This window comes from Felis catus, chromosome F1 (genome assembly GCF_018350175.1).
Source record: "Felis catus isolate Fca126 chromosome F1, F.catus_Fca126_mat1.0, whole genome shotgun sequence".
Classification (NCBI taxonomy): Eukaryota; Metazoa; Chordata; class Mammalia; order Carnivora; family Felidae; genus Felis; species Felis catus.
In genome coordinates this window covers 2,660,787-2,686,657 of record NC_058384.1, presented here as the reverse complement: position 1 = coordinate 2,686,657, position 25,871 = coordinate 2,660,787, and the positions used below count along the sequence as shown (strand labels likewise).

The window sequence follows — 25,871 nt, the reverse complement described above, 5'->3', positions numbered from 1 at the left end:
CCTGTGTCAGGGCCCCAGGCTCTCAGCTGTCAGGACCAGCTTCCGGCTTCCCCAGCAACGTCTCTTTAGATACCTTTGTTTCCCTTCAGGTCACCTGCCGCCCCCCCCCCCCAACCCTGGTCTAGTGACATTCCCTTGTTTTCTGTCTTGGCACGTCCTCGCGGGCACTGTTCTGCTCTCCTCCCTGTCGGTCCCTTGGATGCAGGGGCCCCCACCCTCTGCTTGTCCGCCTAAACGTGGCCTCTGCCCCCAGCACCCTGGTCAGGCCTTGGGCAACGACCTGTCCACACCTAACAAATGAGGACTCATCTGTGGACACCCCCCCCCCCAACCCCCGAGCTATTCGTTCAATTCCCAACCCGAACGAGCTAATCCCAGCTCTTCCTCCCGTTTACCACCAGGGACTGGCCCTCATCTGCTGAGACTCCCACCGACTTCCGGCTTTCCGGGCTGTGATGCCACCACCTGGGTTCTGACTGTGAGTTAGTCACCGGCAGTCACGGTGTCCGGATTCCAAGCGCCAGCAGGGGAAATGCCACCCGCGGCCAGTCCGCGTCTGGCCTCCGGGCTGCCCGGTTCCTTCTGCTCTCCCACAAACAGCCCAGGGAAAAGCAAGCGACGTCAAACGTCGAAATACACGATTTTATTCTCTCGCGACAAATACACAGCTGCAGGGCACCTACATCATTTCAGGAACAAGGACACGGGGCCGCGGTCAGGACGGCACCCACAGGCCTGTGTTTGCTCGGCTGCCCCAGGGCTCGGGCCCGGCCGGAAGCTTCGCTGAGATTCTCTCTGTGGCCCGGGATGATGTGGAGGGGAAAGGGAGACGCCGGCCAGTCCACTCTCCCCTCACAGCACCCCTAGGTGGCCGCAGAAGGGACGACAGCGGGGCTCTCGAGTGCGGCCCCAGGGCACGCTGGTTCATCCAGGCACCGCACTGCCGGTCTTGGTGACAAGACAGCGGGGCCAGAGGGGGGTCTGCCCAGGGCCAGCAGCCCCGCACACGTCCGAGCTGCGGGCCGTCGGGCGCCCCTCGCCCCACACACCCCAGCTGAGCAAGCCACCTGGAGAGATGACTGCAGACGGGGCCGTTAGCCCCTCTCCTGGGTGCGTCCTCCCTCTGAGCCGGGAGCACACGTCCTCCCGCGAGCGGCCACAAGACGCGTGGGGTGGGAGGGCTCGGTGCTTAGAAATCGACCGAATCCAGCATTCCAACAGGATTCACTTATTTATTGATTTTGATATTAAGCCACTTCACAGCAGTAACTGCCGGAGCAGGAACAGGACCCGGCTTCTAAAGGTAATAAAATAACAACGACGTCACAGACAGAAGCACTGGGGACATTCCACGCAGGGCACGCTGGCTTCCTTCTGCGGCCACAGCGGGCAGGTGCTCAGCGCCATCCCAGCACGGACTCCTGGTCCCTTCCTTCGCCTTGGCCCGCGGGGCACCCCGGGCTGTGGTGCTGGGCCAGGCGGCCTCGCCGCACCGTCCTCGTCCACACGGCCGTCCTCGGTCCCTCGGTCGGTGAGCCGTGCTCCGGCGACCAAACAACTAGCGCCAAAAAGCTGCTTCTTCCTCTTCGCCAAGTAAACACGACACTCCCTTCTCTTTCTTTCTCGTCAAGGAAAGAAAAGTCTCAGAGACATATGGCACTAGACTGGGACACTACGCGGGGACACGCCCAGGGCCGCCAGCCCACGGCGCCCAGCCCGCCGTCAGATGTAGAGCTGATGCGAGGCCAAGGTGTCCATGAAAGGGCGCACTAGGTTGTCCGTAGAGAAGTAAAAGATGAGGCCGAAGGTGATGGAGATGGGGAGGGCGGGCAGCGCCTTCTTGAACACGGCCAGCAGCAGGAGGGTCAGACACAGACCCTGTGGGACACGGAGGGGAGGGGAGGGGAGGGGAGGAGAGGGGAGGAGAGGGGAGGAGAGGGGAGGGGAGGGGAGGGGAGGGGAGGGGAGGTGGTGACCGCCGGTGCGGACGCGGGGCGGAGGTGGGGGCGGTTAGCGACGTCGGGCCCCCCGCCCAGGGCTCAGCACTGGTGTGGGGCCCGCCAGACGACAGCCCGACCCCCCCTCTTCCCGGGTCCTCTCAAGGGCTCACCCCCGTGTCACACCCTGCCTGAGCCCGACTCCCAGAGCGGCCCTGCTCTACCAGACTCCAGCTACGGCGGTGACACGTGTGACCAGTGACAGAGGCCTCCCCTGGGGGACGTCTATTTATAAAGAACCAGATGAGGGGCGCCTGGGTGGCTCCGTCGGGTTAAGTGCCTGACTCTTGATTTCGGCTCAGGTCCTGATTTCACAGTGGGTGAGACGGAGCCCTGCATCGGGCTGTGCGCGGACAGCACGCCAGCCTGCTCGGGATTCTCTCTCTCCCTCTCTCTCTCCGCCCCTCCCCGGATCTCATTCTCTCTCAAGATAAACTAAAAAAAAAAAATTCTAAAAAAAAAGAGAACCGGACAAGCTCCACTGAAACGCCAGCGAGGGTCTCAGCAGCTGACACCAGAGGGGCACCGAAGAAGCCACGTGACCCACGGCCTCGGAGGTGGGTGCCCATCCTGCCCCACCCCTGCCCACGTGGGCTGTGGTCCAGGGAGGGGCGGGGCTTCGGGTCAGACAGTCCCGAGGTGGAGAAGCGTGGGGGTCCACTACCCCCCCACCCCCCCGAACACACACTGTGGACAGACAGAACCCCTCCACCTCGCTGTGCCCCGCGACCCCCCCTTCACCAGGGCAGGGCTCGGGTATGTGCCACTCAAAGCCTCTGCCGCTCAGAGCTGCGGTCTCTCAGGATCTATCCCCCAGTATGGGTATCTGGCCACGTTAAGGGACTCTAGGGACCCGCAAGCTTCTGGGGTTCAGAGCACCCCATGGTGTCTGGGGGGCGTGGAGGGCATCAGAGACCAGAGCTCAAGTCACAGCCTGTCCCTCCCCAGCTCTGTGCCGACGGGCACGGCCCGCAACTTCTTCCCGGTTCCGAGAACCTCAGCTCATCACCCCACCTCGCAGGCGTCGTGAGACCGCACGAGGCTGGCCAAGCCCCTGGCACCACCGCGTGCCTGGTCGGTAACGCGGGAGCCCCTCAGCCAGGCCTTCCCTGCTCGGAGCCTCCCGTAAGCCCTGCCCGGCCCCGCGTCATCACTCCGCCCCTGCAAGGGACTCGGCACCTGAAAATCCCCCTGGGACCAGGGCCCCCCACGAAGTCCCCGGGCCACTCACAATGAGGATGGCCACAAAGCACGCCAGCGTCGTGTTCCAGTCGCCGCTGCCCGTGGCCGCCGCCTTGCCCACCAGCACGCTGTAGAAGATGAAGTCCCCCAGGCCGAGCTTCACGCCCCCTGTGCGGGGAAGACAGAGCGAGCCGGTCAGTGTCGGGAGCCCCAGACGGCAGATGTCAGCTCACAGCCCAGCCCCTCCGCCGGATCCGGGGGCCCCGGGGGGCCCCAGTCCTGGCTATCCCAGAACAGCAGCAGCCGGCAGGAAACGGGGCCCTCGGACGGGCTGACCTGCCGTCTGGGCTGTGAAAAAGCTGGCATTTCTGACAATTCAGGGAAGTGGCCCTCAGCTGAGTAAAAAAGAGCAAATATAACGTGCCGTGGGGGGTCGGCGGGAGGCCATAGGATTTAGGGCTGAGTTTAAGTTACACGTTTTTGTACGAAATCCCACCACCTTCGAGGACGCGTACGATGTCCAGAGCTCGTCGGGCGAGCCTTCCCCTTAAAAACAGAGGAGTGTGGCTGCTAATTAGCTGACGTCTCACCGACAGCGAACTCGAGCTCGCACATCGGCCGGTGCGCTTGTTAACAGGGTGAGCGTTCACCGCGGATGATAAAACCGTGTGACGAACGCGCCTGCTGCCTCGTCTCCTCTCTCTCCCTCCTCCCGGCCACGGGGGCTCCCTCCTCCAGCTGTCACTGCCGCTGCCGTCTCTGATGTAAAAGGGGGCTTCTGCCCACCACCCTCCCCTGCCTCCGGGGAGCCTGTCTCCACCCCCCGCCCACACCCTGAGCCCACGCGGACCACCCGGGCACAGATGACTCACTTTCCTCCTCTTCCTCCAGGTCGTCCCCGGGGTAACCAGGCAGCGGGGGCTCAAAGACTTCGGGGTACGAGGGCTCCCCAAAACTGTCATAGGAGTCTTCCTCTGGGGGTCCGAGAACGTGACCGTCATTGCGCGAGGCGGGTGCACGGGAGAGAGACAAAAGTCCGGTCAGAGGGATCTGGGATCTGTGGGGAACCGGCCTGAGCCCGGGGCTCCCCTGCCCTCACCCCACTGGCCGGGCCAGCCCAGCCCTGAACGGAGAGGAACCTTCCGGCACACGCCCAAGGGAAGGGAAGGAGGCCAACGGACTGAGGCACAGGCTCTAAGTCCCACCTGCTCCGTCCAGGAGGGGACTTTCCCCTCCTGCCCCTCACCCGGGGGGGGGGGGGGGGGGGGACAGGCCGGGCCAGGTGGGGTGCAGGGCAGCAGGCCCGGGCGAGGAGAGGCTGCCAGCCTGCGACACTCACCCATCTCTGGGTCGTAGGGCAGCTGAAGGGCTCCCTGAGAGGAGGGGTCCAGCTTGGCCATGCCCACCGTCCACACCATGGCGGCTGGGGAAGGAGATGAGGGGTGGGGGGTGCCTCAGGTGCTGCCGACTACAGCTGCCCCCGGGCCGGGGAGGCAGCGTCCCCAGGGGGCCCGCGTGGGACCCCCTCTTCCAGCCGGTACTGGCTTCCACCCCTTGTGAAGAGGCCGCTGGGGGAGGGGCCCGGACATAGCCTTTCCTGGTCTTTTGGCGTGTGTGTGTGTGTGTGTGTGTGTGTGTGTGTGTGTGTGTGTGTGTCTCCTCACGAAACCGATGACAAGGTCAGCAGGGAACAGTCCGGGGAACCAGCGGTGTTTCCGTCTCATGGTGGCAAAACAGGCGTCACGCACACGGTACCCGCGTCACCTCCGTTAACTGGACGCTTCCTTAGCGGGAAGGGTGTTCACGGGCCCGAGCCGTTCCTCTGCCGGCACTCTCGGTACCTCGAGCACCCCCGTGTCCCCCTATTTCCCTGTTCTAGTTCTAGGAATCTGGCTCCTCCAGATGCATCACGGCGGGGGAGGGGGGGGGTGGTCACAGAATAGTTTCCTTTTTGTGACGGGCTGAATTCACTGGGCGCAGAGTCCTCGAGGATCATCCACGTGGCAGGTGTGAGAATCCCCTTCCTTTCAGGGGGCCGAACAGTAATCCGCGGTAGGGCGCCCCTCACCCGTCCTCCACATCTGTATGCGCGCACACCCCGCTGGCCCGCATCTGTGCGCGCGCACACCTCGTGCACCTGCATCTGTACGTGCACGCACCTCATGCACCCGCATCTGTGTGCGCACACCTTGCCCCGCCCACATCCGTAAGTGCGCACCACGCCTCCTCCACCCACCGGACCCCTCGGCTATCCCGCAGACGTCTGCTCTGCTCGAGACCCTGCTCTTGCTCCCTGTGGCGTAAGTCCAGGGCGGGATCACTGGATTGGGGGGGGGGGGGAGGACTGCCTGTGTGCTCTCTCCCTCTCTGGCCCGGTTCACTCTCCCTGTGTGAACTCAAGTCCCACGAGTCCGTCCCCGTCTGGCCTACCTAGCCATGAGCATGCCTTACTGGGAACATTCTCCACGGGGTGGGGGGCGCCATCTCCTCCCCCGACGTGGCAGCCCCCGGCCCTTTCAAGGTTCAGATCCACAGCACTCTCACCACCCACACCGCGGCCCCTGCAAACCTGCCTCCAAGATATCTCCAGACTCCACCCGCGCCTCACCGCCTCTCCGGCTGCCCTGGGGCCGGCTCCCGCCCTCTCTCCTGGGGGGGTCATTCTGTCCCAGGCCCGGCTCCACTTCCGCCCCTGACCCCATGCCTTCTGTTCTCCCTTCCCGCCACCGGCGCGATCCCACTAAAATGTAACGTCAGGTGGGTCTGAAACCTTCCGGGGGCCCACTTGGGAGGAAAAGCCATGTCCCCACCGTGGCCTGCGGGGCTCAGCACATCTGGACCTGCCCCTGCCCCCTTCTGCCCCCGCGGGCTCCGCTCCCAGCACCCCGGGCCTTCGCCTGGCGTTCTGTCCCCGGGTTTTCCCGAGGTAGGTCTCTGGTCAAATGTCACCTTATGACAGAGGCTCCTTTGACCACCTTCTGCAAGACAGCACCCCCACTACCCTGAAGTGCTCAGGTCCCCCACCGAGTCATCTTTCCACCGAGCGCTCACCTCCTGACGTATTATCGCCTGCTTAGCTGCGGCCTCCCCTCCGGGAACGTGCGCCCCCAGAGCGCGGAGGCGGCGAACGCACGTCAGGGCACCGCCTCAGCCTTCTCACACATGGTCTCTGCTCCTCCCAAGAGCGGGCCTAGAACGTGCTTTCACGCTGGGGACCACCTGCCCTGGCTCCCACCACAAGCTCCGTCCTGCCTTCGAGATCCCGCCCTGGCACTCAGCAGCCAGTCTGTAAAGTGTTTCTTCCCCACGAGGCCAGGGCACCACGAAGCAGGGACCCGACACACATCCGCTGAATCCATATAAACACCCAGATCCCTGCCCGGCGGCCAGACGCGCGCACTCCCGTGTCCCTTCCCTTCGGAGACTTTAACAGCCACGGAGCTGTCGAGGGAGCCCAGTGAAAAGCAAGTGCACCCTGCACCCCAGACCCCCGCCCTCAAGAGCCCCTCTCCAAAGTACCCTCTCAGGGGGTGCCTGGGGGGCGCAGTCGGTTAAGTGTCCGACCTTGGCTCAGGTCATGATCTTGTGGTTCGTGAATTTGAGCCCCCCGTCGGGCTCTGTGCTGACAGCTGGAGCCTGGAGCCTGCTTCGGATTCTGTGTCTCCCTCTCTGCCCCTCCCCTGCCCACGCGCTGTCGCTCTCTCTCTCTCTCTATCTCTCTCAATAATAAATACTCACAGGAGTATATCAGGGCAGGGAATATGGGCTCGTTTCTCTCCTGGGCCGTTTCCACCAGCATTCTCAGTGGCCCTTTGGGGCACAGCACAGCCACGAGATCTGGGAGAACAAAGACAGCCGGGACGTGTTACAAGTGACATTTATTCCCAAGCAGCCCCAGAGAGGAGCCGGCCCGCTAACACCGGGGCACAGGCGAGGCTCGGAGCATGTCCTGCGCGCCAGCTCCCAGCCCCTAGTTTCCAGCCATAACCCCGAGAGTCTGTGCTGGCTGAAGCCCAGAATGGGGTCTCAATGGGCAGACTGCAAACGAGGAATCGCCGTGTGGCTCGGGGACCCCGATGGCCGGCTTGCCGTCCGACTTCCCTGAGCCTCGGATTCCTCACCCTCAGATAGAAGTCACGGCACCGGGGACAGAATCACACCGACGCTTGTCACGCAGCAGCTAACGCTTTGGGTGCTCGGCATTTACAGGGTCCCGTGGCCGATCCCACGGCCGAGGACGTAGGAGCAAACCGCTTCCAGGGTGTCGCGAGCGCTCACCGGATGCGCGATTATCAGTGGCCACGTCAAGCGCCCGCGTCTCACGAAGGCGAGCCTCTCAGAGGGGAGACCACCCACCCAGCTTTCTTCGGGGAGGGGGGCACCTTTCAGCACCTGCCGCTCGCGTGCACCAGCGAGGGGGACTCGACCCGGACGCAGCCCCCGCCCGCAGCCTCGAGGCCCGCCTGAGCCCGCCTACCGTACACAGAGATGGCACCCAGGATGACCCACGCGGACCACTCCGGAAGGTACTTGATGAACACCAGGGCCATGAGGGCGCTGATCATGATGAGGTAGGCCTGCTGCAGGACCAGGGGGCCCTTCCAGTGGATACACACCATGCCCACCGCCCCGAAGTTCCAGACCGTCAGGAACAGCGTGGGGTAGTCCATGGCCACGTTGTAGGTCTTGAGCACCTCCCTGCGCGACCAAGGGCCAGCCCGTGGGGCGGGGAACTCGGTGGAGACACCACACCCAACCGGACACAGTTTGACACTCCCGGCTCCGCAACCATGAAGTCCCAGCCCGGGTTTTCCCAACCTCTGGCTTCACTCGCCAATCTCCCCTTCCCCGTTTCTGTGAGCCCCACAACCACCCACTTGAAGTATTTTCCGGAACGAGGTGGGGAATGTATACCAACGTCTCATCCTTGGACTGGCTCCCGTAAACGTGTGCCGGCACAGCCTGGAGGACCCCGTGCCCAGGAAAAAGGTCCTTGGCAGAGGGTTTTCCCCTGTCCCTCCAGTCCCTTTGGGCCCCTGGGTCAGGCTGAGAGCCCAAATCGAGGGCAAGAGAGCACATCACTTTTCCCACAAACGAGGAAGCACCCAGGCCTGGCCCAAAGTGGAGAATGTAAACTTTAAGGGATTTATATTCCTCTTGGGTTCACAGAAATCGTCCTCCGTGCTCATTTGTTTTAAATCAGCAACCGGGGGCGCCTGGATGGTTCAGTCGGCCGAGCGTCCGACTCTTGACTTCAGCTCAGGTCCTGATCCCAGGTCGTGGGCTTGAGCCCCTTTTGGAGCCTGCTTAAGATTCTCTCTCTCCCTCCCTCTCTCTCTGCCCCTGCCCCTGCCCCCTGCTCACTCACGTTCTCTCTGTCTCTCAAATAAATCTAAATCATCCATCAGGAACCAGGTAGGGATGGAGAGGCTTGCCGAGAGCGCCACTGACGCATGTCGAGGCCGCGGGAGGAGGGGTCGGAGGCCTGGCTGTAGGAGCGGCGACACGGGCGAGCGAGAGTCTGGAGCCCGCTGGGCACCCCTCCCCGCCCCGGTCCTCGAGGAGCCTGCTGCCCGCGGGGGGCACTTACCCGAGGTAGATGTAGGTGAAGAGGAAAAGCAACATCAGCGAGGACATGATCAACCAGCCGTGTATAAACTAGACAACAGAAACGGGCAGAATGACCACGGGCCCCAGCTTCTCGGGACTGACCCCCAAGCCTCCGAATCTTCGTTAGGCCCCTCTGGGACTACGCTGGAAGGCACCGGGTGGCCGTGTGACAGATTGAGGGGGCAAAGAAATTCACGGAGTTCTCTCAAGGTCACCCGGCAGGTGGACGGGGTGAAAAATCCCTCAGGTCCAAGCAGCCAGACCCCTGTTCCCTCACTGAGAGACAGGACGTGCTGGACAACCGTCACCTATAGGCGTGGCCCTAGGCTCCGGGGAGGCAGCCAGCAGGGTTCCCGACCATGGCGAGGGCCGTCAGCCGATAAACATATAAACGTATTGACAGGTAGTCACAAGGGCTACGGAGAAGAAAACGGCAGGACAAAGGGACAGGAGACTCACTGGGACAATGCCTGTGCGATGGGGCCAGGGTGGCCTCCACCGGGGCCTCTGCTCGTCCGCTACCCCCTGGGCCCCGGCTGCAGCCACAGGGCGCGCCCGTCAGCACGACCCCTGCACACCCAGCCCAGGGGGAAACGGGAAGGGCAAATAAACCTGCCGGGGAGGCGAGGGGCGGGGTGAAGGGAGCCTAAAACAGAACACCTCGCTTCTCCCAACACTGCAGGGAGGGACCCGGGCAGGTGGGATTCTGAGTCCGATCAAAGGAGGGTGACGGCGGGCAGGCGGTGCGGGGCGGGGCGAAAACCGGCTTCTGCTCTGCAGCGGGCCACGCCGCCGGCCACAGGCGGCTCCGCGAGCGGTGCGGGGCCGGCGGGCAGGACGGGGCGGCCGCAGGCCGGGCACTCACCTTGTAGCAGCGGTATTTGTAGAGCACGACCAAGAAGATGGTCATGGCCACAATGACACTGATCATGATGAGGGTGTTGAGCACGGAGTTGAGGAGGCGCTGGCCCACGGAGGGCGTGTCCTCGGTGAATGGTGTGTAGATGCTGAGGGAGACGGCGGGCTGCAGACTCTGCTCCCTGCCTGCTCCATAGGGCCTGCCCACGAGCCACCCAACCTCAGCCTGGTGCCCGAGACCCAGGGGGCAAGGAAGGGGCCCCCCCAGGCCTCCCCCTCCCCCAGACCCACCCCGCGGCCCCTCCCCCAGATGCCTCCTCCCCACCGCCCAGGGCTCCTCCCCTTCCCCAGGTGCTCTCCCCCCCACCAGGCTCCCCCGCCCCGAGCCCTCCCCACTCCTGTTGGCCAGGGCACCCGCAAACACCCACCCCAGCCCAGGGCTCGCTGGCCGCTTCCCCCACCCCACCTGACACAGGCCAGCAGCTGCACTGGGGAGGCCCTCCGCCGGCCCCTCGCCCTGGCCCTGTCCACCCGGGGCTGCCCACTGAGGGCCCCACCTGCTCTGGGGCCCAGCCCGCCACCCCCGACCACCCTGGGGGGGGGGGGCCTTCCCCCTCTGCTCCTCTCTTTGAAAAAACCAACCCAAAATGAAAGGTAAGCTCCCGAACTAAAAACAGTAACAAGGTTTGAAGGAGGCAGTCGGCAACCCCAGAGGAGCGGGTGACCCCCAGAGGAGTGGTGACCCCCAGAGGAGCGGGTGACGAGCAGAGGCGGGCCTCTCGCTGCTGCCCCTCTGTGCTCTTTTGACTGCAATGATCGAAACCTCCCTCGAGAGGCTGCAGGTGCCGTGAACCCGACCCCCCCCTGTTCCCCGACTTACAGCTGTCCGTTCTTCTCCGTGTAGAAGCGCACAGACTTGATGGTGGCCACCACCACGATCATGCACAGCGTCACCGGCACGAACAGCATGATCACGTGCTTCGCCCCGTATTTCAGGGTCAGCTCCTCCTCCAGGCCTGACGGCTGCCCGGGGACCCCCCCGCAGACGTAGTGGTCAGGGTCCTCATCAAAGTCGTCCTCGCTATCCTGGCCTCTCTGTGGAAAGCCGCAGGGTGAGGGCCACGGGATGCCCCAGCGCTGGCCTGCCGACGTAGCGCACGGGCGTCTTGTGACAGGAAGCCAGGAGTTTTAACGCTGCCTCGCGGAGGTTAAGGACCAGCTAGATGCAGGGGTGGGGCTGCGCTTTTGAAAGGTTTACGAGGACATCTAGGGAAGACCCGGGGCCAGCACTCACCACCAAAAACGCGGGAAAGGGGCCACAGCAGCCACGGAAGAGGGCGGGCTGCAGGCCCAGGACGCGTGGCTAGTGGACCCGGAGCATGTCTAAGCATCGCCACCCCCCCCTCAGTCCAGGGACTCAGATGCCACTCTGTTCTTGTCCAGTGGCCATACTGACTCGGAAGGCCGGCCAGGTGACAGAGGAGGAAGAAATGAAACGTTCCCGGTGGATAAACCACAGTCTAGAACCGTCAGTGCACGTGGGGACTCTCTCTGATGGTAAGACACTGGGAATTTGCAGAGGAGGAACTTACTCTGGACTCCTGCCACCCCCCCCACCCACCCCCCACCCCCGCGGGCGGGCAGGATGCCCGCAGACGCTGGCCCGAGCCCCTGCAAGAATTTCTATTTGGAAATCGTGCGGATTCAGGGTCATCTGCGGCCTTGTTCGTTGATTAACCGCCAAAGACAAAACCCAGGGAAACAAAAATTCAAAATGACTATGGCTTCGGTATCAGCTCTTTGCGGAGAGAATTCCAAGCCAGGCGCTCAGCTGAGAAGAAACGGAAAAGCCTAGACAAACGGGCATGGAGACAACTAAAATGCACGAAAGCCCCGGGAGACAAGGTGAAGGGGCCGTAAGGGTGGCCCCGCGGTGGCCTTGAGCTGGCAGAGCTCAGAGGAGGGTAAAAAGGAGCTTTGGCTTCGGCAGCGGGTCTGAGGCTGGCTGGAAGGGGAAATCCTGCGTTTGAAACACTGTAAGGGGCAAAACGGAGAAGGGGTGTCGGGCAAATTCAGATGTCGTTTTGCCCTGATGGGGAGGGAGGTGGTGAGGTTGGGAGGCTCTCCCCCAGAACACGCCCCCCCCCCCCCCGTGATGTTATAATCTCCTGCCCCGTGGGCTGCAGACGACATCAGAGCATCTGTGCCCCGCCCCCCCCCCCACAAATTCACACGTTGGACCCTAAACCCCAATGTGATAGCACTTGGAGGAGGACCTTTGGGAGGTGACCAGGTGACCTCATCCCCATGGAATGAGGGCCCTTATAAAGCCCCGCCCAGAGCTCCCCAGCACCCCCTCCCCCCATTGCTGGATTTGCCAGCACCTGAGCTCACACTTCCCAGCCCCCTGAACAGTGAGGAAGACGTTGCTGTTGTTGATAAGCCCCCACTCTATGATACCCCGGCCCCCACCCTCCACGGTGCCTCCTGCCCCCCTCTGCCTGTGCTAAGGAAGGGGAGCCTGCGCTGCTGGGACCGGGGGGGGGACAGAACCATGCAGCCCGAGGCAGACTGTGGGCCCGAGACCGAGCAGGGCCCACCGTGTGACCGTGTGACCAATCCTCGCCTACACGGTCCCCGCCCTCCCGCGTCGGGGCGCGTGGGTTCCAGCCTCGAGGTTCAGGAACCCGGGGACTGGGTTTGAGACCTGTGGCCGCCGGCGATTACCTACCCACTGGTCGGCACCCTCTCCATCCTCCAAGCCCTGCCTGTCCTCCTGGCAGCAGCGTGGCGGGGGGCTCTCGGCCGACATCAGGGACGCCCTCTCGTCACACACTTCCTCCTCGCTGTCAGAGGCCATGAACGTGAGCATGGCCCTGCCTCGGGAAGCGCCTGCAAAACGGAGCACGGGGGGCCTCGCTCCAGCTTCCTGCAGGGCCAAGGCAGCAGAGGGCTGGGGGTGTGGCCTGAGGACCCGGACGCGGGTCCTGCCTGACAACCGCCCAGGACATGTGTGTCCAGTGGCTTCCCAGGGGCCGCCTGCGTGGCTGGCACAGACCCTCGGGGGAACGGCCCGAGGAGATCCAGGCCATGGGTGAAACACCCCACGACAAAACTCGAGGCCACTCCAAACCGCACGCTCGTTCGTCCGATCAACAAACATCCACTGAGCACCGACATTGTGACATCAACCATAAGCCCGCTGGGCTCCGTGGATGTGAAGATGAACAAGAAACACTACCGTCATCCAAAAACAAAACAAACAAACCAACTCGGGGCTCGGCCAGTGGAGCCGTCCGACCCTTGATTTCGGCTCAGGTCATGATCTCAGTTTCCTGGTTTCGGGCCCTGAGCCGACAGTGTGCAGCCTGCTTGGGATTCTCCCTCCTCCTCTCTCTCGGCCCTTCCCTGCTTGTGCTCTCGCTCTCTCTCAAAATAAATAAGCTTTAAGAAACATTACTGGGAAAAAAAAAAAAAAAAAAGACCAGCCATCATCCAACGTGACCGGTTACATAACCTAAGTGTTCACCAAGAGGTACAGAAACCCAAAGGAGGGAGTCAGCCTCAGAGATCAGGAACGTCTTCTAAAGAAGCCACCAGCCCAGACGGAGACAGAATGTTCCAGGTGGGAGGAAGGGCAGACGGCGCGAAGAAGGAACGTGCCAGTCAGGGCCGTGGAGGTGTGAGGGCCTCCTGTGCCACGTGAGGGGGTGTCCGGCCCCCCGGAAGACAACAGCGGGAGGTGGACAGACGCTGACTCACGGGCAGCGGGGTGGATGCCCGTGAGGGGACTGGACCCCGAGAGGGCTGGGAGGACGCCAGTCAGCACTGGATGTGGGGGAGAAACACAGGACAGAGTCCAAGATGGCAGCCAGGCAGGGAGCCCCGGGCAGGGGACAAGCCCGTCTCAGGGAAAGACAGTCTGGTCCAGGAACCAGTTGAAAAAGGTCAGGGAGGGGCATCTGGGGGGCTCAGTCGGTTAAGTGCCCGACTTCGGCCCAGGTCACAATCTCGCGGTCTGTGGGTTCGAGCCCCACGTCGGGCTCTGTGCTGACAGCTCAGAGCCTGGAGCCCGCTTCGGATTCTGTGTCTCCCTCTCTCTCTGCCCCTCCCCTGTTCACACTCTGTGTTTCTCTCTCTCTCTCTCAAAAATAAATATTAAAAAAAGGGGGAGGGTCTGGGGTGCAGGGGAGCCGCAAGACCACGCGGGATGGGCATGTGCATATGTACGTGTGTGTGTGTGTGTGTGTGTGTGTGTGTGTGTGTGTGTCTGAGAGAGAGGAAGTACAGCTGAGGGCAGGACCTCAGGGAAGGCCAGGCGGAGAGTCTACACAGCAGGGATGCCTGCCCCCACCTCACTGTGCTGTCCCCAGCCAGAGTGTCCTTACAGCAGCAGGACAGGAAGCCAGCGCGACAGAAGGCCCTAGAAGAGCGTCAGACAACCCCTGGTGGACCAGGCTGTCCCTGCCTCCCCCTGGGCAGGCCTGCTCTCCCACTGACGCCCCCAGAGGCCGTGGGAACGCTGAGAGTGCACGCGACCGTGCGGTTGCCCCCAGAATGTGTGATTTCCAAACAAAGCAGGTGCCTTCTACCGTCAGCCAGCTCTGCCCTATTTGAAGCCGGCGACGGGGGGCCTGTGGCCCGGGTGACTCCTGAAGGGACCCCACCTCCGTCCCCCACCTGCGGGCACAAGGCAGAGCCCACACCCCTCCCGGGCCAGCCTCCCAAGGCTTCACGATGAGCCAGCTCCCCTGACCCAGGGCAGACAGACAAAGACCACATGACTTCACTCACAGGCAGACTTTAAGAGACAGAACAATCGAACATACAAAGAAACTGGCCTTAAACCCGGAGCCCGACAGGGGAGTTGCTGGGGGGAGGGGCGAACAGGTGAAGGGGAGTAAGGGACAGTGGACGGGAGGCACACTGAGAAACGTACGGAATTGTCAAATCGCCACAGTATACACCCGGGGCTGATATTACACCGCCCTTCCATTATTCTTCCATAATAAAGAAAAACAAAAGCTCTAGCAGCAGAGGAATAGAAGCGCCAGAACAGGGAGGGGCGAGCTTCTGCAGTCAAGATCAAGATCGAGATCGAGATCGGGAGAGGTTGCCCCCCTCCCAGGGAGGGGCAAGGGCTGAGGCCAGCAGGGATGGGCCAGCCAAGGCTTCTGGGCAGAAGCAGGTGTCCACAGTGAGCTTTACGAAAGCAGTGTCCCAGCAGCACCCTCAGGAGGTGGGGGGCTCCTCCTGCTTCGCTGCAAGCCCCCCCTCCCCGACACCAGCCTCAGCTCAGGGTCACAGGAGGGGGACTAGACCCGGGCACCAGCCCCGTCTGGGGGAGGGACACGGCTCAGCAGCCCCAGCACGCTGCAGGGCCTGGGAAGTTTCAGGCTTCGTTCCTTCGTGTGTGGTGACGAAAGACACCATCTGGTACAGGTCTGGGGGGGAGGGGGCACCTCAAAGTCCTCCCCCTGCGAGTCTCGGTGTCCAAATCCTGAACAAACAGCAGCTTGGACCCGACAGCTGTCATCACCCATGGCAGCAGCCATGAGTTCAGTCTCACGCAGGGAGGGGCACTCGAGACGAGAGCTGGTGGCATCTTCCCAGGCTAGATCATGACACCCCGTCCGGAGCAGGGCCGCGGGTGGGATGGGCACGACGCGGCATTTCCCGGCAGTCACTTCTAGGGATGTGAGTTAGCAATACAGTCTCCCTCCTCTTCCTCCCAGGCCCCCCGGGGTGCCTGTGACTGCTCTGAGCAGGGGCTGGAGGGACAGACCTAGGGTCCCCGCATGCAGAGCATCACAGAAGGCAGGGGGCAATCTCAGCCTTGAGAACCACAGCAGCCGCAGCATCGTGGGGGCGGGAGGAGGGGAAATGTACAGAGAACAGAGACGCTTCTTCAAAGGAGAAGGGGAGTTGCTTGGGGAGGGTGAGGACAGAGAGGCGGGGACCAAGTCCTGGGGTGCCTGGGGGCTCAGTCGGTTAAGCGTCTGACTCTAGATTTCAGCTCAGGTCGTGATCTCACAGTTCATGGGTTTGAACCCCGCATCGGGCTCTGCGCTGACAGTGTGTAACCTGCTTAGGATCCTCTTTCTCTCTCTCTGCCCCTGTCCTGTGCTATCTCAAAATAAGCATTAAGGGGCGCCTGGGTGGCGCAGTCGGTTAAGCGTCCGACTTCAGCCAGGTCACGATCTCGCGGTCCGTGAGTTCGAGCCCCGCGTCGGGCTCTGGGCTGACGGCTCGGAGCCTGGAGCCTGTTTCCGATTCTGTGTCTCCCTCTCTCTCTGCCCCTCCCCCGTTCATGCTCTGTCTCTCTCTGTCCCCAAAAAAATAAACGTTGAAAAAAAAAATTAAAAAAAAAAAAGCATTAAAAAAAAGAAAAGATCCTTCCAATTTCCATTTCTTCAGCCAGTGGGCAGCAGCTGGCAAGACATTCCCCAGAGAGCATTTCTGTCCCAGCGTTGTCCTGCTGTCGGGCAGGGGGCGCTCACAGGCTGTCAGAGCTAATTCAGGTGTGGCACCCTCACTGAAAAGCAAATGCTCCCTGGGCAGATTCCTCCCTTACCCGGCTCTTTAAATTCCTCCCAAGCCTTCCCTGAAGCCGGGCCCAAGACCCCCAGGAGCGCAGGCCCTGAGGGGCTCCCTCGGCTGTCAGAGCAGGGGGATCTATCTAATCACAACCTTCTGGGCCTGGTGGCCGGGGGTCACAGGTGAGGTGCCTCTCAGAGCCCTCAACACCTGACAGAGGACCCAGGACTCGGGAAGGTGCTGCTTCTCAAAGTGGCCCAGGCCACCTGGGGCAGGGGTGGGGGGGACACTGAGCACAACGACCGGGGAGCCGGGCGCTGCTGTTCGTCCCCATTTCACAGTTGAGGAAACAGGGTCTAAGACGTGAGAGGTTCAAAGTCACCCTGAACCCAGCACTCAGGGTCTGCACTCTGAACACCGTGCTAGACCACTTACTGGAGGTGCGGATCCCCAGCTCCGTTCCGAGCAAAGGTCCGGGGGTCTGCACTTTGAGACGGTCGCTGGGCGACCGTAGGCTGCAGTCAGACCTTCCCTGGGGCTGCCGGGCCCTGGAACCCAAGCCCAGCTGCCCCCGGGCCCCCAGCGCAGGGATCCAGTCCACCTCTCTGTCCCTGTCCCCTGGCGCGGCTCAGTCGGGAGTGAAAGAAGGAACAATGCCTTCTCCTGAAAACCGTCTGACCAGAGGGCGGCTGGGGAAGCAGAGCGACAGCCACTCGCGGGACCAGGAAAGCGGCAGGGGGAGAAGGCAGTTCCCAGCGGAGAAAGTGCCCCAGCGTTTGCCCACCGGGGACAAGCGCGGGGAAAAAGTGGCCTCAAAACACCTCCAGCACCGCCAACGGGACCGGCCCTTCTGAAGGCAGTAGAAATCGAAAGCTTTAAAAAAACATCCCTACCTTTTGGTCCTGAAATGCCACCTCTCAGAATTTGTCCTCAGAAAATAATAAAAGGTTTCCATAAAGGCCTGTTTGCTGTGGATGTTTCTCTCCATAAAAACACTGCCAGAAACGCTGTCCTGTGACACGTCCATCTGGTGAGGTTTATCCCACGACCGCTTAAAACGTCACTCCAGAGAACAGTTCACAACGGGAAGCAACGCGACAGGAAACCCCAGGTAACAGACACGAAACTTCATACACAACCGTCTGAATTTTCTCAGAAAGCGAACGTATTTGAAGGACTGGCCAGATTACAGCACGAGACACCAAACGCGGTTACCTCTGGATGCGGAGACCGTGGGTCGCTCCGCGTTTTCCTGCATCTCCCACACCTCTTTCTTACACACACGGATCGTCTGTGGTTTTATTTAAGCCCTTAATTTTTCAGTGGGAAATACCAAAGAGCAACAGCAAGACGGACTTCCTTCCCGTCTGCGCTCTCCTGCGTCCCCTCGCTGGACTGGGGCATGGGGCGGGGGGCAGGTGGACCCCGGGGTCACTGTCCTCCTTCTCGGAGCCCCCCTTTTTACCTGGCTCCTGGAGAACACAGCAGCAGGGAGACACTCCTCCGGTTTCTCAGTCGGAACTGAAGCCTGATGCAACTCTGAAATCCCTGGAGGGAAAATCACCATCACCACCCAAATGTACGCGGTTCAACAACCTTTATACTCGGTATTTGTGCACATCAGAGCACCGGTGACGTCAAAAACAACCGGCCTGGGAGGCTGACTCCAGCAGGCGGGGGTGGGGCCGATCGGCTCTCCGGCTGGTGGCAGAGTCCTACCAGCCACATAGCAACCAGCCCTCCGTGCCAGAGGAGGGGGCCGAGGAAGGCGCAGAGGGCGGACGGGAGGCGAGGGGGGGGCAGCCCTTCCCAGGGACGGAGCCGCCGGAGGATACAAAACCCACACGCCCCGGAGGAGCCACCGAAGCCACCGCTTCCGCCCATTAATAGCTGAACGGGATCGAAAAGCTGAATTAGCCAAACCAGGGGAGTCTGACCCAGAGACTTCCCCCAACGTGCCTGTGTCAGCAGCTCCTGCGATTATCGAGGAAACCAGGAAACCCGGTGACCCAGCTTCCTCGACCTTCTTTCCATCGCAGAGACATGCGAAGGCTCTGACCTTAAAACGGGAGGCCAGGGGAGCTCAGAAGGAAAGAAGACTGTAAAACGCCATCGTAAACACCAGTGCCTCGCTGGAGAAAGAAAGGAGGAAAGCACTGCTCCCCAAGCAGATGGGGGCCGACCGCGTTTACCACTGATGGGGCTGCGGAGACAGGTCAGGGTCCTGGTACCTGCCGTCCTTCTGCAGGAGGCCTAACCGGCCGAGGAGCCCTCTCCTTCAGAGAGGGTGGCGCGGGTCTAAACGGACCACTTTCTGTGGTCACGAGGCTGCCTCCCAGCACTCCCACGACTGCCCGGAGGCTCTCGCCCTATACCAGGGCAGGGTTTACCAGGGAGAGGAAATTCCCTTAGAAGCCCCCACACCTTCCCTGCCTGCCTGTCCCCGCTGGCCCTGGGCAACTGACCAGGTATTTGGCCCTGGCTGACCGTCATCCATCTGTCCATCCACCCCAGCCCTTACCGTGATGCACGTCATTTGCCGGAAGGTTCTCCCAACACCGGGAGGCGGCCTCGGCCGGCGTCCCGTAGGGACCCAGATCAGAGGCCGCAGGGGACCCTGACGGGGCCTCCTGAACCTCGACCCAGGCTCTGTTATTGACCGCTGCCTGCCCTTTTCTGCCCAGAACTGTCTAGGCCCCATGAAGCTTTCTCTTGTGTCGTGAAGCAGCCTGGGAAGGGGGCAGTTTGGGGAAAGGGGTAGAGGTCTGGCCCTAACATGCCACCTTTGAGTAAGACCCAGGAAAAAAAGGTGATGTTTTAAACAAGCAGCAGCAATCCGATCACCCAGCTGTGGGATGTGAACCGCACACTCCCGGGCCGCGCAGCCTCAGACAACTTAACGTCACACGGCCGTCCCCTCTTCTGGAACAAACAGAACAGGCACACCTCGGGAGAGTGACGTGGAAAAGTAGAGATAATGTGTGAGGCGACTGGCACAGAGCAGGTGTTCGGCCAATAGCCGTTACAATGAAGACGAAAAGGAGGGGCACAGAGCGAGAGGGGACAGGGAAGCTGCTGACGCCCGCCGCCCCGCGGAAAGCTAGGGATGTGCTAAACCACCAGGCACAAGGGTCGTCGCCAAGGTCACCCTTCACCCAGGCCCCAGGGAGACACCGTTTCCACCTAGCCCCAGCCCCGGGCACTCTGACAACATGAGCAACTTGTCAAAGGACAGGGCATGTCCACGGGACCGATGCCAGAGCTGGCAAGGACCTTAAAGGCCATCCGGTCAGTGCCCTATTTTGTACTCAGGAAACTGAAACCCAGAGGGACAAAAGGCTCGGCTGAAGTGCCATGACCAGAGCCACAGCGGCAATTCGGGTCTCGGGCCGGCCGACCCGAAGTACTCGGAGGCCTGCACACTCGGGGCGTGGCCGAGAGCTGCGGTCACACAGGCGGCCAGCACAGCACCCCGCGTGGGCTCTCTGGGGGCACCCCCATACTTAAAAGGTACGTGCCTTTGCCACGGGCAGGTGTGTGTCTTTACCACCCAGCTTCTCCGAAACACCGGCGAGAGGTCACAAATGCCTCCTGGTCACTGACTCACTCAGTCCCTCTCCTGCCCCCAACCCCACGACGCCAGCCCGGAGGCCTCTTCTGCTACTGGGGCTCCGCATGGTGGAGGAGGGCGGGGAGGGGGGCCGGGGGTGGGGACACCCATGTGGGCGTGGCCTGGGGGGCAGGAGCCAGAACACTGCTTCCAGGGGTCAATTCAAAAGGGAAAGCGAGAGGGGCTCCTGGCTGGCTTGGTTGGCTAAGCATCCGACTCTTGATCTCAGCTCAGGTCATGATCTCACGGTTCGTGGGTTCGAGCCCCGCGTCGGGCTCTGCGCTGACAGCCGGAGCCTGGAGCCTGCTTCCGATTCTGTCTCTCCCCTCTCTCTCTCTCTCAAAAATAAATGAGCACACATTTCAAAAAAGGGAAAGTGAGAAAGCGCCCTGCAGCACCAGTGAATTAACCAGCGACACTCACGTGCTCTGTGTGCCTCAAACCTGATTTACCAAGAATACTCCTGAGGCGAAAATTCTGGAGACCTGACGTTAACAGGAAAAACAGAATACAAACCTTCAACTCCAGCTTCCTGCCTCTGATGCTTTAATAAACGAACACATGGGCGTGCGTTGAGTGCTGTGAGGAAAGGCATCTGACAGCGGTGATCTCTGGGCTGAGAGCTGATGGGCGACTCTTTAAAAAATATTTCCTGAATTTTCTAGAGCAAACGCGTGTTCCTTTCATCTCTACCAAGTCAAGACTTTTCTGGTCAAGGTACAGCAGAAAGGTGAGTGCCCTTTCCAACTTTCTTCCCGTGCTCCAGAAGACCCCATTTTTGGCAAAGACGAGCCAGCCTCCTGGCGTCCCAGGCACTGAAGACGCTGGACAAAAATCTCCTCCCTGATGTCTGGTCTTTCCCGAAGAGTGACTGGAACTTTCTCTTTCCCCAGACTTTACCACGGCAGCCTCGCCATCCCCAGGCCTGGAGGCCGACGCTGATTACCCTGAAGCCCATGCCCGATCGGACCAGCTCAAGGTGAGGAGAACTTTCCAGGCCCTGGCCAGAGACAGCCTGTGCCAGCCTCGGAGCCCTGACATTCCTTCCCTCCACCCTCCCCCAGCCACCGGAGTCGGGGAACAGGTGGAAATACTTGCAGAAACACGGGTTGTCCTGCCAGTCGCCAACTAAACAGTGTCCAAAAGTCAGAGCAACAGCTGAGAACGAGCCAACGATGTCTTCCGTAGAAACACGCATGTGACACCCCCACCCCACCCCATGCACACTGCTTTGGTCTCTTTAAACACATTATTTTTTTTCTTTTGCTCTGTCAGGTAGTTACTAATAGAGAGCACAAAAAAACGTCCTGGGCAGTTGGGGCGCCCGGGCGGCTCAGTCAGTTGAGCGTCTCACTCTTGGTTTTGGCTCAGGTCATGATCTCACGGGTCACGGGTTCAAGCCCTGCATCAGGCTCCACGCTGACAGCTCAGAGCCTGCTTGGGATTCTGTCTCTCCCTCTCCCTCCGCCCCTCCCCCCACTCTCTCTCTTCTCTAATACAATAGATTTTTGAAAATAAAAAAAGAAACGGGCGCCTGGGTGGCTCAGTCGGTTAAGTGTCCAACCTCGGCTCAGGTCATGATTTCGGGGCTCGTGAGTTTGAGCCCCGCATCGGGCTCTGTGCTGACAGCTTGGAGCCTGGCGCCTGCTTCCGTTCTGGGTCTCTCTCTCTCTCTGCCCCCTCCCTGCTCACTCTTCCTCAAAAATAAAATAAACATTAAAAAATAATAGTAATAAAAATAGAAAAAACAAATATCCTGGGCAATAGTGCAGGAATACGGGGGCAGGGGGCGCATGTGGGAACCTCCTGTGCAAAAACTCGAGAGTTAAAGACCCAGCCAGCTGGGTTCAAATCCCGGTGCTCAAATCCCAGGTGGCTTAACTCCCTGAACCTGTTTCCCGTTCTCTAGAGGGTAAAAGTAATATCGACCTCAGTGTGACCGGAGGTGTAAAGAGGTCTGTGGTAGCCACTGTCCCCAAAGGGCTTTTTCTCATATATGACAAACCCACAAAGTAAGACATGTTATGTCACGATCATCATGGGTAACTCAGAGGCCAAGGTAGGGGGAGTCTCTCATTTGGCAGACCCCCCCCCCCACCGGGTGTGCAGTGGGGCTGTGAACAGCCATCGGGGAGCTGAGGGAAGGGGTGACAGGCATGGTGACCGGCACCAGGCCTCCTGTGAGTGGCAGCCTGCGGCCGGGCTCTTTCTTATCCCGATCCTTCTCAAACAGATAGGATCCGGGCGTCCGTCTCCCGTGCATGAAGCGAGTGAGACTACTGACTTAGTGCACACCTACTTCCACACCAAGCCTCCAGAATTTTCCCTGGAAACCTGAAACAACGTCTATCCCACTCTGCAAAAACGCTCCACCAAAGCCCCACCCCGGTCCAGCCCCTGACCTAAAGGTGCCCTCACCCACCTGAGGAATGAACCTGGACAGCCAGCCCGCCAGCTCTGAGCTGGCGCCAGGACCCACCCCCCTGCCGCTTCACCAGCGGGGCCCAGGACACACAGCTGTTGACACACCTCCCCGCTCCCACCAGGCCACCTTCACACGGGGGGAAACCTGAGCCTCCCACACCTGAAGGAGCTTATCCAGAGCCTTTAATTACTGCTGAAGGTCCTGGCGGCCAGCACTGGAGGCTCAGGCGTCTACAGAACGGACATCAAGGGCGTGGGTACCAGAAGCCCGGGTCTGTCCGGAGGGGGGACAGGCTGGGAAGCCCAGGCTGCGGATTCTGAGCCAGGCTGGCTCTGCAATTGCTGCGGATGGGGTGCTATCTCCATGCGTAAATGGGGGTGCTGTCGGCCCACCGACCAACGGTTCACACCTTAGAAAGGGGACACCCATTAATTCAATACACAGGAGCCCTTCATCCAGCTGTCAAAGGGCTGAGGCCCGGTGCCGGGGCTGGACAGCAGAGCGAGACGCCAGACAACGGGTTCTAAGCCTGGCTCTGCGCTATCCTACCTGGGTGGCCTTGGGCAGTCACGTTAGCTGTGTGGGCTGAGTTTTTTCATCGATAAAATCGGGGGCGGGGACTAGCCTCTGTGTCAGGCTCCTTCAGCTTCAAAAGCTTGATTCTGGGAGTCTCCCCAGGGCTGTAAGAGCCTGATAAAAACAGCCAAGCACCCCAGCACCGAGGACCACGATCGCGGTTCCAGGCCCCACCTGCGGTCGGTTCCTCCCCCGGGCGGGAAGACCCTCGCCTCCCCCTGCCCCGTGACGCAGAGCTCGGGGCCCGGTGCCGCAGGCCCACCGGACCGGGCGCCAAGGCGGTCCGAGCGCGGGGACAACACCGGGCCCGCGCCTCCCAGACCCACGTGCGCTGCTCCTTTAAATGCCAGACCCTTCGGCACCCCGCGCCGCGCCCACCCCCAGCGGCCCGGGCGGCGGGGAGGCGCACGCAGCCCGGCGCAGGCCGAGGCCTGGGGGCCTCTCCCCGCGCTCCGCCCACCCCCGAGGTCCCGGCCGGGCCCCGCCGCCGCTCCCCTGCGCGCTCCCCTCTGCGCTCCCGCGCCGGCCGCAGAGGCCGGACCCGGCGCGCGCACGGACCGCGAGCAGCTCAGCCGGGGCAGGGGCGGCCGCGACCCGCCGCGGCGAGGAGCGTGCGGGAGTCAGCGCCCGGTCTGCGGGTGGAGGCTGCACCCGGGCCGTCCGCTCGGCGCGAGACCCGGCCCGGCCCGCGCGCCCCAGCCCCGCCCGCTCACCTGCTCGGCCGCGGCGCTCCGGCGCTGTTTACGCGGCTGGCCGAGCGCCCGTCGGCCCGGGCCCTGGCGCCGGCGCAGACTCCGCCCCCAGCCCGCTCCCAGTCCCCCTGGCTCCGCCCCCGGTTCCTCCCCGGCTCCGGGCCGCCCCCAGCGCCGGCCTCGGCCCCGCCCCCGGCCCGGCCCCGGCCCCGCCTCCACCCCGGACTCTGGCTCCGCCCCCGGCTCCGGCCCGGGCCTCTGCTCGCCCCCCAGGCCCGCCCCCGTTTCCTCCCCGGCTCCGGCTCCGCCCCCGGCTCCGGCCGGGGCCCTGGCTCGCCCCGCCCCCGGGCCCGCCCTCTTCCCCCCCAACACCCTGGAGCCTGGCGCGCTGGAGGCGGAGGTGGGGTTCTCGGGGCGCGCCGGGGGCCGGCCTGCCGGGGTGGCTCCGTGGGGATGCCGAGGTATAACCTGGCATAGGACAGGGCGCTGACCTTAGGAATGACGGGAAGACCTGTGATCTCACAGGGGTCTGGCAGCTCTGCGGGGACCTTAGCTCATTTGCTCGAGGGGTATCTTTCCTTGTGGTGTTAGGTCCCCGCATCTCCCCCTTCCGCCCTCCCAACCCCCGCCCCGGCATTACTCACAATAAGGGAGCACTAGTGGCCTGGGGTGAGCCAATATCCTGAGAATTTTCCTGCTCTGTTTTCTAGAGCCTCAGAGCCACCAGGAGCTCCAGACAAAATTGTTGGGGGATGATACGGCTACCGATGACCCGAGAATTGGCCTAAGAATTCTGGATTTGGGGGTCCACAGGGTGAGCTGAGATTGTCCATACTGTGACATTTCTGAGTGGCTTCCTTTTTTTTAATGTTTATTTATTTACCTCGAGGGGGGAGGAACAGAGAGGGAGGGAGAGAACCCCACAATGGCTCCATCCCACAACCATGGCATCATGACTTGAACCAAAATCAAGAGTCCTGCCACTCAACCCACTGAGCCACCCAGGCACCCCTCATTTTTGTAAGTTAGGGTAAAATTTGCATAGCATTACATTAACCTTTTTAAAGTGTACAATTGGGGGGGGGGCGCCTGGGTGGCTCAGTTGGTTAAGCCTCTGACTCTTGATCTGGCTCAGGTCATGATTTCATGGTGGTGGGATCCAATCCCAAGTACCCCTCCATGTTCAGCATGAGATTCTCTCTCTCTCTGCCCCTCTCCCCTGCTTATGCACTCCCTCAAATAGAAAAATAATAATAATAAAATAAAAATAAATAAGTTTAAAGTGTACAATGGCATTTAGTACATTCACAGTGTTGTGAAATCCCAGCCACCTCCTAGTTCCAAAATCTTTCCATCACTCCCAAAACCTCCCGCTTGTTATTTAGTTTCTTCTGATCCCCCCCTCCCCCAGTCTCTGGCAAGCACCAAGCTACTTTTATCTCCGTGGATTTATCTATGGATTTATTTATTTTGACATTTCAAAAAATTGAATCATACGGTATGTGACCTTTTGGGTCTGGCCTCTTTCGTTAGCATAACGTTTTCAAGATTCATCCACGTTGTGGTATCTATTTGCCTTCATTCCTTTTTACGGCTAAACAATATTCTAGTGTGTGTATGTGCCAGTATTTGTTTATCCATCCATTCGGTAATGGACATCTGGGCTGTTTCCTCCTTTTGGTTATGGTCAGTCGTGCTACTGTAAACGTGTGTACATATAGTTGAGTACCTTTTTCAGTCATTTTGGGTACATACCTAGGAGTTGAATTTCTGGATCATATGGAAATTCTATGTGTAACTTTTTTTTGCGGGGCTTGAACTCATGACCCTGAGATCAAGACCTGAGATGACATCAAGAGTCGGATGCTTAACCAACCTCTGTGTTTAACTTTTTGAGGAACCACCAAACTGTTCCCTGCAGAGGATGAACCATTTTACATTCCCACCAGCAATCAATAGAGTGTTCCGGTTTCTCCATACCATCCAATGCTGTTATTTTTCTCCCACTCCTCGGGTTGTCTTTTCTGACTTTCTGATAGTGTCCTTTACTGCACAAATGCCTTTAGTTTTTATTAAGTCCAGGGGATCGATGTTTTTCTTTCCTTGCTTGTGCAGTGTCATGTCTAACAGTCTGTCATCAAACCCAAAGTCATGAACTTTTATCTCTATATTTTCTTCTAAGAGTTTTATAAGAGCACTTGTACTTCGGTGGTTGATCCATTTTGATTTAATTCTTGTATTATGGTGTGAGGCCTGGGACCAGCTTTATTCTTTTGCATATGGATATCCAGTTGTCCAGTACCCTTTGTTAAAGAGACTGTCCTTCACAATTGCCAATAAAAACCCCAGACCCCAAGTAGAGACTAGACTTGTGCTCTTTCCCT

At 60.7% G+C, this 25,871-nt stretch overlaps 1 protein-coding gene across 5 annotated transcripts; it reads right to left on the bottom strand.

The window, feature by feature from the left end:
• Positions 1 to 628: 628 nt before the first annotated feature.
• On the bottom strand, positions 629 to 23,616 carry PSEN2 (presenilin 2). 5 transcript variants are annotated; one of them, XM_023247308.2, is made up of 12 exons: positions 23,509 to 23,604; positions 17,650 to 17,732; positions 12,379 to 12,539; positions 10,528 to 10,742; positions 9,655 to 9,847; positions 8,770 to 8,837; positions 7,657 to 7,877; positions 6,918 to 7,016; positions 4,519 to 4,602; positions 4,052 to 4,153; positions 3,229 to 3,347; positions 629 to 1,878 (listed from the first exon to the last, which is right to left on the bottom strand). In XM_023247308.2, the coding sequence occupies exons 3-12, from the start codon at positions 12,517 to 12,519 to the stop codon at positions 1,723 to 1,725; spliced, it is 1,398 nt and encodes a 465-aa protein (XP_023103076.1). In that variant the 5' UTR covers positions 12,520 to 12,539; positions 17,650 to 17,732; positions 23,509 to 23,604; the 3' UTR covers positions 629 to 1,722. The 5 variants fall into 5 exon arrangements, with proteins under 5 accessions (XP_023103076.1, XP_019677021.1, XP_023103077.1 ...); XM_019821462.3 differs by having other exon boundaries at positions 9,655 to 9,796; XM_023247309.2 differs by lacking the exon at positions 17,650 to 17,732 and having other exon boundaries at positions 23,509 to 23,616.
• Between the last annotated feature and the right edge of the window lie 2,255 nt (positions 23,617 to 25,871).